This window comes from Triturus cristatus, chromosome 1_1 (assembly GCF_964204655.1).
Source record: "Triturus cristatus chromosome 1_1, aTriCri1.1, whole genome shotgun sequence".
In the NCBI taxonomy this organism is placed as follows: Eukaryota; Metazoa; Chordata; class Amphibia; order Caudata; family Salamandridae; genus Triturus; species Triturus cristatus.
The window spans coordinates 63999127-64011813 of NC_140579.1; the positions used below are offsets into that span (position 1 = coordinate 63999127).

Here is a 12687-nt window from a genome sequence, read left to right on the forward strand (position 1 = left end):
AGGCCTTAGGTGATGTTGGCATTCAGCTTCACTTTGTTCAATAAAGATTCACGCATCAGAAGCAGATGCTTCAAGGCAATATTTAGAGAACTATCGCCTTAATGTTGCAATTTGAGGGGAGCTTGTGCCCCTCCAGTGATTTTGGGGCACCTTCGTTGTGGGAAGAACCTCTACTGATCACCTCCAGCCTTGATCTCACCTGCTCAGCATAGAGGTCATCTCGGTCATGCATGTGCTGGTCGGTTGTGATCTCACCCACTTCGGTGTAGAACTGCACGTCGGTGTGCCTCTTCTCACCGAACATGATGGCATTCTGCAGGAGAGAGAGAATAAGTATCAATAATCCTTCTCATAAAGCAGTCTATTCAAAGACAAATGATTGCTAGCAAACAACAAACAATACTATATAGTGCAGTTGGAATTAGGCAGACAAGTGTCTTTACAGACTGGTTACTTTTATTCTGCATTACAACTACTGTCTTTATAGCTATGTGATCGTCATGTTTAAGTCAAGCCTACCATACCTATCAAAAGACCTATAGTCAGCATACCAAAATCTTACAGTGGGCTTAAAGCCCTCCTTTGCTGAATATTGCTTGATGGTTGACTCCTCATTTGCTTGCTTCTCAATTGATGGCTTGCCTTGCTCGTCGTGTGTTTGTACCTCCCCTGAATCACAGCCTTTTTACTAGTCTCGTCCCACTGCTCACTTTTAAGGAATTATTTTTTTCTTTAAGCACTCTACAAGCGTGCATATGCTCTCCAGCTGTCTACTCCCTCCTGTGCATCTGCCCTCCCACTAAGGGTTGTCCTCGCTCTCATCTGCGAGATTCTCCATCCTCTCTCTTGCCATGTGTTTCTCCTCCCCATCCCAAGTCAGTGTTGCTCTCTTGCCTGTGTGCCTTTCATGCGGTTCTCGCTTTCTAGTGCTTCCTCACCCCTCACACAGCCCTGCAGGTCTTGCTTTTCCCCTTTCCCACAACTCGCAATGAAATGAACAAGGCCACACACAAAACAGGAAAGAAGTGAGTTAAACAATTTCTACCATAGGGGCGGCCTTAGGCATGTGCAAGCTGTGCACCTTCACAGGGCCGCCAAACCCCAGGGGCCGCTACGAGGAATCGGATACAATACATATCGTGGCGGCCCCTGGCAGGGATTTGGCGGCCCCCATAAGAGAAGCTGTAGCACTAATACAACGGGCAGAAGACATGTGGAACTCAGTGGCAGTTCCGCTGCAGTGGCAGAGGACGTCACTCCACTGCATGGCGCAGAGCACGCAAACAAAAAATAAAACGACGCTCTAGCAAAGTTTTATTTTTCGTTTGCTGGCTCAGAGCCTGCTTGTACAGGGAGGGGCGGGGCACGGGGAGGAGTGCTTGTGCGCTCCTGTGAGAAGGTTGCCTGATATATGCTGTCCACTAGTTATAGTGGGCACCATGTACCAGTCCAAAACAACCCCTTATGGTGATAGGTTAAAGATAACCTTTATTGAAAGCTATCCTAGTGGTAGCTATGGAGAGCAGCCTTCGGGCTAAGTCTTGAAGCAGTGTAAAGCAGCTTGTTTTACCAGTCTATAATCTCTTGAATGACCAAATCAAAGGACAACCACACCAGGAATATATTCAAAATATATGTATTTAAGATGAAACACACCCCTCTAGTCTCTTTATGAGGCTGGAGTTCGAAGTACTTAAGTTACAAGTCAGCACTCAACAGTAAAAGCACAGATACACGTTTGGGCCCTAGGGGCGTACCAAACCATATACCAATAAAGTGGTATAAGAACCACGACTGGACTAGACAAGGCCTAGAGCCTGTAGAAGTGCTTGGACCACAAGGAACCACCCAATGTAGTGACACAGGGGACCCACGGACGACCCGTGCAGTGGGAGAACACAGCCGCGACTCGCCTTTAACTTCTATGGGTTAAGTCGCGGTTGGAAATTAAGAGTTTAAGGACACTTAGAGGATGACTATGAGCGAACCCTATTGGACTTACAGGTGTCTAGGGCCAACACCCACGGGAGCACCGGAGTACTAGAGTTACCTCACCCAGGGAAGCCGGGTGCATAGGTGTCTTTTGATGTCGGGTTGCGTCGCTGTTTTCAATGGAAGCTGCTCAGGAAGTGCTGCTGCCATGAAGAGGAGAAGTGTCCGGAGAGATCCAAGCCTGGATCTGGGATGGAAGGAACCTGAAAGCAGAGGGGACAGAGTCTGGGTCACTTACCAGTGACACGATAGTCCAATGCCCACAGATGTCGGGTGCTTCAGGTGAGTTGACGGGTGTCTTGATTCTTCAGCCACGAGGTCCAGGAGGCATCAACGATGGCCAGGAGCTGGATTCGAGCTGTCCCACGAAGTCTGTCGAGTGCTGCGGCGTCGGCGACAAGATTGGACCCAACAAGCCTTGGCTACGGACAAGTCACGTGAAAATAGATAAAGGACGTCGGTGCAGACCAGCAAGGTCTGGGGAACTCACCCAGTGAGGGTAAGTCGGGGCTCGTCTGGAGCAACCAGGAAAGCCCAATCAGAAGGAGTTGCCTTCGTGAGGACCCACTAGCCAACGGGCTAGCGATCGCGAAGGAGCCTCGAGCGGTCACACTTGAAACTGGTCCACGGGTCACTCGTGGAGTGGAGGCCAGAGATCTTCGGTGCAGGAGGTGCTCAAGGCTTTGGCTACTCTGAGCCCAAAGCACAACTTCGAGGAAGACCAGGAAGATGATGGATCGGCAAAAGATCACGGTGTCCAAGGGTCACGGTTCCACGTCACCCATGGGCCTCAGCTTTGCTGTGGACTCAGGGTAGCCTCGGGGAAGTCTGGAAATCCACCTCTGGTGATGCAAAGACTTCGGCATCAGGCGGGAGCTTCAGAGTTGCAGACCGGACAGTTGCTTCTTTGGTGCCTGCCAAGCAGGGGAGTCACTCCTTGACCCCAAGGGAGATTTATTCAGTCTTCTAGCGAAAATGGAAAGTCAAAGGTCCAGGATATATGTTACAGAGTTTCGTCCAGGGTAATCTAAAGTCTCAATGACTGGGTTCCCATACTTATACTAAGTTTGGGGGTTGGACATACTCTAGGGACCCACCTATGGGAGGGTTTGGAAAGAGGGGTGGTTACACCCATTTCCTTTGTCCAATTTCGCGCCAGAGCAGGGGCAGGTAGCCCATGCAACCGGTTTGAACTGGACTATGCTCAGGGAAACCAAGTGTGCTCCCAGGGCAGGAATTCAAAGCACCAGAGTGCTCCCGCCCAGCCCCAATACACATCTGCCTGTCTGGGGAGGTGGTTACACCTCCCCTGCCGGAGTTTTGGTCAGCAGCAGGAGGCCAGACCCGTATCTGTGGCATCCTTTTTGTGATGCCAGGGCTTTAGAAAGTCTTTACCGGGTAGACCAGTGTGAACATGTCTCTCCCTCTAGAAGGGTGGAATGCTACCCCCGCTGCCAGAACTGGCCGCGCAGGGGGGTGGGAAGAGTATTCCAAAGCGTTTGAAACCAAACACAACATGTTTCCATGCAGCCAGTCCAAAGTTAGCATTTACCGCAAGGTTATAATGCACTTAAGAGTATATGGTCAGGCTGCACCACAAACAGCATTAGAGGAGGTACTCCGAACGCTGCAGAGGGGCTCTGCTCATGCAGGGGCACACTCTCACATAAAATCCAAGCACTCTGCCTTCAGGATTGTTCGGGCCTGCCATAGGAGTGACTTATAGGTTTTATATGTGTGCAATGGTAGTGATATAGGTAGCCTTATACCACAGTAAGGGGTGCAAGCACCACCTTACCCAGGCTGCAGTAGCAGACCTGTGGTGTCATTTTGGAGTGCTTCCAAGGGGTGGTATAATACATGCTTCAGCCCCTGGTAGGCCTCTGAGGTACCTATGCCTTAGGTACATAGTATACCATATACTAGGGGCTTATAAGGCACTCCAGAATCCAATTTGAAATGTACCTAATGTACATGGAAACCATTTTAGAGAGGAAGCAGCTAGGCTGGGGTCCTGATTAGCAGGGCCACAGCCAGACTAAGGTCGAAAAACAGTGAAACACCAGCAAAAAGTGGGGGTACCCATGTGAAGCAGATCCTACTCTCCTACAGCTCCCTAGGTACGCATGTGGGTTTGGCTGGACATCTCAGACAGAACAAAACACACATGTACACTTAGGGTTCTAACGCCTGGCTGCATTCAGCAGCCGGACAGGACCTGAGCGGAGCGCTTTTCCTGCCCACTCAGGCCACAGGGATTGGATGGGTGTGAGAAAGTGCCATCTTTCTTGCATGGTATGCCCCCACTTTTTGCTTGCTGAATTGCTGAATGTACTTTGACTGAGTGTACCCTGGGCTCCTGCCAATCAGGTGCCCAGGGCCTATGTTCCGTCCCTAAAAACTATGCTGAAACCTAAAACCCAATTTGGCAAACCCTGGCCACATGTCAGCCCCTGGTAAATGGTACCCTAGGTACCCAGGGCCTTGTGACCAGGGAAGGCCCCTAAGGGCTGCAGCACTTATTGTGCCACCCTTAGAGGCCCTGTACCCTGACACATACTGCCCTTGCAGGCTGAGTGTCTGGGTATAGAACAAAACAGAGTCGACATGGCACACATCCCTGTGCGCCATGCCCACAACCTACACTGCCCTGGCATACATCAGCCACTCCTCTAGCTGGGTGCCCTATGCCAGTGGTGTGGGTACAGGAGCATGAGCCCTGTGCCCCTACAGTACCCAGGTCCATTCCTGGGTACTGTAAGTGCAGTGCTGCCATTTAAGAGTATATGGTGCTGGCAGATCGTCAACACGAATTTCACAGCACCATGATGGCTCCCCTGAAGACTGAGAAGTTTGGTAACAAACTTCTCAGCAAATTAAACCCGCACGGATGCCAGTGCAGGATTTAATGTACCATGCACGACATAGAGAAGCCCCCTGAACCTATCCTACAATCCACGTCTGGTTGGAGGGTCTGCCTAGGCTGCCACACAGCAGACATGTTGCTGGACCCCTGGGTCGAGAGCCATCCGCTCTCCTGGGCCTGCAACAATGCACATCCTGGGCGAGGTGCTAGGTCTCCTCCCCTAGCATGGGCAGGGGAAGCTTCAAAGGCATGCCGCCTTTGTGAGCTTCTCCAGGCCACTTGCTGTACCCAGCAACTGGCCCCTACCGGTTGTAAACCCCCGCTCTGGTGGGGAGGCTGGCCGGAAACCCTTAAGGAAGGACAGGGGGTGTGCCAGCCTCTGCCAACCCCACCCCTCAGATGAGGGAGGCGAGGTGAAGCACATCCCCAGACTCTCGCCATCTTGAAGATGGGGAGCCTTGCCCAATCAGGACTAGGCCACTGCCCCCCTCTCACAGGAGAGTGGCAGGATAGGGGGTGTACCCACCCCAGGGCAGGGACCCAGTGGTGCCTGTTTTTTACCTACCTGTAACGCCCCTAAAGTTAGTATTTAGGGGCACCCTGAACCTTCCTTCCTCAGATTCCAGATTCCAAAACAGCAAAGAAGATCAAGAAGAAAGAAGACCTGCCGTGCAGCTGCTAACAAGAGGAAGACACCAACTGCTTTGGCCCCAGCCCTACCAGCCTGTTGACCCTCGAACCTGCTCCTGCTAAATCCCGGCATCTCCCGTGGCCAGCAACCTCACAAACCCCGGAGGACCTGGCTCCCTTGTGACTCTGAGCATCTGGGACTCCCACAAGCAGTGGCAGTGCTCAAAACAAGTAACTGACCCCTGGCATCAGCCAGGAACCGCACACCCTGCACACTCTGCACCCGCCAAGCCTGGCCTGTGCTGGAGTGGACAAAGACCCCGAGGGCGTTCCCCCTGGCGACTGTGACCCCGAACACGGCACCCAAGGACCCACCTCGACGCTCCTGACAACGCCTGCAGCCTCAGAACCAGGGACCCCCATAACTGCGATCAACAGAGGGTAAGATTTCCCGACATCAAAAGGCACCCATGCACCCGGCGCCCTGCGGCCCCCTGTGCCGAACTCCTGGGTACCTACCGATCCTCCAACTAACCTCTCGAAGTGGTGGTCGCACCTAAAGAATCTCGGTCCCAGAGCTTGCAGCCTTTGTTCGTCCTTGAGCTTTTCCATCGCAGCCCATTGAGCGCCAGACGTCTCAAAAGCAGCCTGCACCCAGCTGCCCGAGTGGCCCTGGCAGTGCAACTTCTACTCCTACCTACTTCTCCATTTGCCCTGAGCAAGTGACCAGGAGGGCATTTCCCACAGCCGCGTGGCCTGCCAGTCAGCAGCCACCAACCAAGGGCCCCCTGCCTTCCATAGGATAACATTGGGCCTAACTCACTCTGCACCCGGCTGCCCCAGTGCCGCTGAGGCTGTAACAACTGTACTTACCTGACCCTGGGAGACCCCTGAGTCTATGCCCAGCACCTTAACTCTGCCAGTTGAGTACTTACTCAAAAGCCGATAACCCACTTTTCTTCCATAGGGTAACATTGGCTGGTTTTACTCGAGATTTCTTTTAAGTGTGGAGTTTCTAAACTTTAACCCCTTCGACGCTCATGACGGAGCGGTTCCATCATGAGCGTCGGTTGCGCTATGCGCATGACGGAACCGCTCAGTCAAACTACAAAAATCGTACCAACTGTGAAAACGTAATTATTTACCTGTTTTAGATAGATGTCCCAGTACTGAGCCTAGGAGCCCAGCACTGGATTACAAAAGTAATGAGAACATACTTTACCTGCAACTTGAATTTCCTTCCTGATAAAGTTTCTAAGTGTCGATTTTGCAAACTTCTAAATATTCTTTAAAAATCGCCTGTATAACCTAAACGCACTCTCTCAACTGCCTAGAGGTGGAACACTAGTGCTGGATCCAGGATCCAACATTGAGCTAGAAAAAGTAACAATAACCCCACTTACCTGCTAAGTGAATTTCCTTCCATAGGTTAACATTGGTGATTTCAGTAGAAAAAAATTGTCGACTTTTAAAATAGAAAAATATTGCTTAAAAATCACAACAGTAACTAAAACGTATTTACTCACTTGTTTCTAAGAACTGTCCCAGGCCTGAATCTAGGATCCAGTCCTGTAGTTAGAGAAGTAATCCTGAAAGTAATCAATTGCATATAACTTAAAATTCCTATTAAGCTCAATGTATTATTGTGTTTGAAATTGTGTTGCGTATTGCAACAAACTAACTATTGCATTCAAAAGTCAATTGCCTATTGCAAAGTATTTAACTAAAGCATCTCATTCTGAGAAAGTATATTTTGATACCTATTGTTGGTTCTAAAATAAAACAAGCATATATTTTTTATATATAAACCATTGGCCTAGAGTTCAGTTATTGAGTGTGTGAGACCATTTGCTGACTGAGTGTATGCAACAAATGCTTTACACTTTCCTCCGATACTGCCTTACTGCTAGACCAAGCTACCACTTTAGAGAGTACGGTTATATATAACTTAAGCCTCTGCCAAACCTTTGGGGACTGTGGACTCTGTACACACTTTACTTATTTGGGAACAGTATATACAGAGCCACTTTCCTACATTACACAATACGTTTTTGTGCGTCCCCAAGACAGGTTCCTCCGGTGAAATCCCGACAGCTACACCTAGATCTCCTGTGTCAGGAAGTGTCGACCCTTCTCAGGAAACTGGCCACAGAAGAGGTCCCTCCTGCACTGAGAGGACAGGGGGTCTACTCAAGATACTTCCTTGTTCAGAAAAAAGACCAACCGAACAAGTTCAGACCAATTCTAGACCTACGTTCTCTGAACAAGTTCATCAAGAAGGAAATGTTTCGGGTTGTTGGCGCTCCATCAAATATTTCCACATCGGAGAAAAGGCGATTGGATATGTTCGGTCGATCTCCAAGATGCGGATTTTCACATCCCAATCACACCACGGCATCGCAAGTTCCTGCGGTTCATGGTGGGCACAAAACATTACCAGTTCAAAGTCTTACCCTTCGGTCTAAAATCTGCCCCGAGGGTTTTCACGAAATGCATGGCAGTGGTAGTGGCAGCATTACATCGCCAAGGTCTGTTCGTGTATCCATACCTGGACGAATGGCTGGTGAAGGGATCATCCCCCCACATGGTGCACGAACACCTTCACATCTGCTTGGACCTCCTGCAACGCTTAGGCCTTCATGTCAACGTGGAAAAATCGGTTCTTCATCCGACCCAATCGCTCCACTATCTGGGCGCCACCCTAAACTCAGACCTCAGAAAAGCTTTTCCTTCGGAGGAGAGGTTGTCATCAATGAGAGTCAAAAGCAACGTCATCCTCCAAACTCAGCCATCAGTAAGACAAGTGGATTTTCTGCTGGGGTCGATGGCTTCTTGTATTTTTCTCATACCCAACGCCAGATTGAGGATAAGACCGTTACAACAAGATCTGGAGTACAAGTGGGACCAATCCTCGGGTCAGTGGACCGACAGGATTCTCTTCTCGCCAGCAGTGAAGATGTCCATTCCCTGGTGGTTACAACCAAAGAATCTTCTGGTGGGATCCAATTCCATTAAACTCTGCCAACACAATCCCTGATCACGGATGCGTCTCTTCAGGGATGGGGAGCACATCTGGGTCATCTGCAAACTCAGGGCAGATGGACCAGCAGGGAACGGACCGATCATATCAACATGCTGGAACTGCGGGCGGTTCATTTAGCCCTCAAGGCTTTTCAACCGTCGATTCAGTCCAAATCGATCCTAATACAAACGGACTATACAACCACCATGTATTACTTGAACAAACACGGTGGAACACACTCACGCCCTCTGTCTCCTGAATCCCAGGCGATCTGGCACTGGCTGCTAGCCAGAAACCTATCGATTGAAGAAGGTTTATCCTCCTGTCCGACCTCCCTCTCCACCTTGGGAGTTGAATCTAGTCTTGAACAAATTGATGGGTCCTCCCTTCGAACCCATTCATAAGGCCACATTACAACACCTTACATGGAAAGTGCTTTTCTAGTGGCTATTACATCAGCACGCAGAGTGAGTGAAATTCAAGCACTGTTCTAAGGAACAGTATATGGTTTTCCATCATAATAGAGTGGTTATGCAAACTCACCCTTTCTTCCTGCCCAAAGTAGTGTTTGATTTCCAAGTAAATCAGACGATTTCTCTTCCCTCTTTCTTTCCCAATCTTGCTACACCAGCAGAAAGGTCTCTGCATTCATTAGACCTAAAGAGAGTTCTCAAATTCTACTTTGAGGGAATAAAGTCCATAAGAAAAGCTGAGCAATTGTTTGTAAACTACAACTCTGTTAGAACAGGCTTTCCAGCTTCTAAAAGATCCATTTCAAGATGGATAGTGTCTTGTATAAAGTTGGCCTACCAAATAGCGAACAAGCGTCTGTTAGCCGCCCCCAAAGCTCATTCTACTAGGGGCAAGGCTGCTACGGTTGCAATCTTACACAATGTACCAATGGCCGAGATTTGCAAGGCTGCAACTTGGAAATCGGTCCATACATTTACCAGGCATTACTGTCTAGATTCGGACTCCAGAGCGGATACCCAAGTAGGCCAGGCCTCCTTGCGGAATCTGTTCCAATGTTAACTGGTTTTGGAGTCTTTATATGCTTTCTTTTTACTATGTATCTTGATTGTACTATGGTTACTTGCCGGCAGGATGAGGAGATGGGCTTGCTATTCTATTCATGTGCTTATTACTATTGATGAGGATCCCCTGGAAGAGAAGGATAAGTTACTTACCTGTAATCCTAGTTCTCTTCCAGGGGTATCCTCAAAGTCATAAGCAACCCACCCGCCTCCCCGGGCAAGTGAACAAGATACATATCACCTCTTTGTGCTATGGTCTGCAGATCTCCGCAAAGAACAAATGACTTAACTGTCACCCATGAGGCATGATGGGAAGCTAGGGGTCATGGCTGCCTTAAAGGCACAGTGCCAGTTTATCTATGTGTTTCTGTGGGTTAGCTTTTCAGCTTTCTACAGTGAGGTTTTTTATGCAATACAGCCTATGTGCTGACAATGTTTTCTCATTCTTCCCTTGTAAGATGGTGATTTCTGCTGTTTTATCATTTTCTCCATGCTTTTATTGGAGTGTATTTATATACAGGGGAATTTCTTATGACATTGTTCAACATTGCTATGGAAGCCTGCATTAGACATATATATATATATATATATATATATATATATATATATATATATATATATTATCTACTGGCGGTCGCCAGTAGATAGTTAGGGTTACAACCTAGTTTCCATAGGAAATCACAAAATTCTATTTTGAATAAATTTGGCGCTGGTTGACGAATCCTCGCGAAATTTTCAAAACTAATGGGGCGCTCCGTTCAGCTCCTACCCTGAAAGTCTCGGGGTGATTCGTCAAGCAGGGGCCGAGAAAAAAGGGGGGTCCCAAAACGCGTTTTCCCCATGCATTTTTCCATAGGACCTTTAGACACAGCTACAGCCCGAACGGCTGAACAGAATTACTTGAAATTTGGCAGAGAGGTAGCCATAAGGTCAAGGAAGTGCCTTTTGCAGGTCTGGTGTAAATCTGTTCAGTATTTCCTGAGAAAATAGCATTTAAAAGCATATATATATGTGGGCGGAGCCTAACCACACATCTCATCCTGAAATCTGATTGGCTGTCAGCACTTCATCCAAGAAGTGTTGGCAGCCATCTTGGGACCAATATACATGATAGCACCTCATTAAAAAGCATTGCAGTTAATAGAAGATTTTAAGACTTTAGTTACATTATAAATCATTTGTTGATGGTACCATACTCATTTTAGGAATTGTGGTATGTTCTAAGGTGATTTCACCATGTGAAAATACCTTCTGCTGGGATATCATGATTGAGAGAAAAATATTTTCTCATGCTTTTACCACAGAGGTTTGGAAGGTGATCTATAAGCTAAACTGAGAGCTTATTTTCTGTAAATTCACATTATCTTTCTCAGTCATGTGAGAATGAAGTCTGACATTCTCAGTAAAACATGTACATCCAACAAGGGCAGAGACTGTCAGTTGATTCCTTTGTGTTCTACTGCAGCTTCCCAGAGTGTTCCAAAGAACTACTAGAGCGCTAACAGCCCTACTTATGATAAACGTATGGCACACCTGAAGCCATCTTGCTTGGATTAAAGTGGTAACTCTTAAAACATTTAATTAAAAAAGGAACAAAATGAGGGGGTTCATTTTTCCATAAAAAGTATGATTAGTGCTGCAGAAAGAAAAATTAGGGCACATTTTGAGTGACTTCTCAAATCCTCTTCTATTTCATTAAAAAATTCTGACATGCAGACTGAAACATGCACTTTCAATACCAGCAGCAGTTTTCCCTGGTGAGCAGTAGCTTTACTACAGTGATCTAATGAGCAAAAAGAGTGCTAACATTCTGAATTTATGGCAAATGTGTGACACATCTGAATGCCTTCTTGATGGAATCAAAGTAAAAAACTGAAAGTATTTCCTACTGAGGAGACTGCAGTAAATGAGGAAATTAGGAAACTTCATAACAAATAAGTCTCCCAAGATGGCCACCAGAGACAAAAGAGCCCAAATGTAGCCCAAATATCACCCAGATGTAGCCCAAGTATAGCCCAATGACAGAATGTCCCAGAATGTTCTTAAAAACAACTAGAGCGCTTACTGTCTTCATTATGACAAAAGTATGGCACACCTGAAGCCATCTTGATTGGAATAAATTGGTAACACTTAAAACATTTAATTTAAAAAGGAACACAATGAGGGGGTTCATTTTGCCATGGAAATTATGATTAATGCTGAAGAAAGAAAATGAGGGCACATTTTGAGTGACTTCTCAAATCCTCTTCTATTTCATTAAAAAATTCTGACATGCAGACTGAAACATGCACTTTTAATACCAGGAGCAGACTTCCATGGTGAACAGTAGTTTTACTACAGTGATCTAATGAGCAACTAGAGTGCTAACATTCAGAATTTATGGCAAATGTGTGACATATCTGAATACCTTCATGATGGAATCAAAGTAAAAAACTGAAAGCATTTCCTACTGAGGAGACTGCAGTACATGAGGAATTTAGGAAACTTCATAACAAATAAATCTCTCAAGATGGCCACCGGAGACAAAAGAGCCCAAATGTAGCCCAAAATCACCCAGATGTAGCCCAAATATAGCCCAATGACAGAAGTGTGCAAAACACTTATTATTTTGTGTTTTTGCAGTGTTATATAGTGCAGACTTGTCAGGTATTGGAGTGCTTTACATGAGCATTGGTTACATTACACAAGAACAAATTCATTTTGGTTGTAGACATGGGGAGACTAAATGATTTGACCAGAATCACAGAATGTCGAGCTGAAGCAGAAACTTCAACCTGGTTCCCCAGTTGCAAAGTCTGCAGTTCTGGAAGTAACACCACATCCTCTCCCCTAAGTGCAACATTTAATCAAGTGGTCAACTGGATAAAAAAACATAAAGAGAATTTAAAAGTGCATTGTCGCCTGAAACCTATGGTTTTTTCAGTGAATTTCTGAGGTTTTTTAAATGCTAATTCCTAACTATAACGTGCCTGAAACCTATGGTTTTTTCTGTGAATATATATATATTTTCACTGAAATAAACATAGGTTTCAGGGGTGTTATAGTTAGCTGGACATTTCCCTCGTACAAAACCCTAGAAATTCCCCTGTTATAGTTTGTTCAGCTAACTATAACTTGCGCCCCCGCAATGCACTGCTGATGAC

At 46.9% G+C, this 12687-nt stretch overlaps 1 protein-coding gene across 1 annotated transcript in view; it reads right to left on the reverse strand.

Annotated features, from left to right (window-relative positions):
• The window catches only part of LOC146869416 (FACT complex subunit SPT16-like), a 276041-nt gene that overhangs the window by 52309 nt on the left and 211045 nt on the right, over positions 1–12687 (reverse strand). The window contains exon 12 of the mRNA XM_085599793.1: positions 200–313. Within this exon, the coding sequence (XP_085455919.1) occupies positions 200–313 (114 nt within the window). The remainder of the gene's footprint in view (positions 1–199; positions 314–12687) is intronic.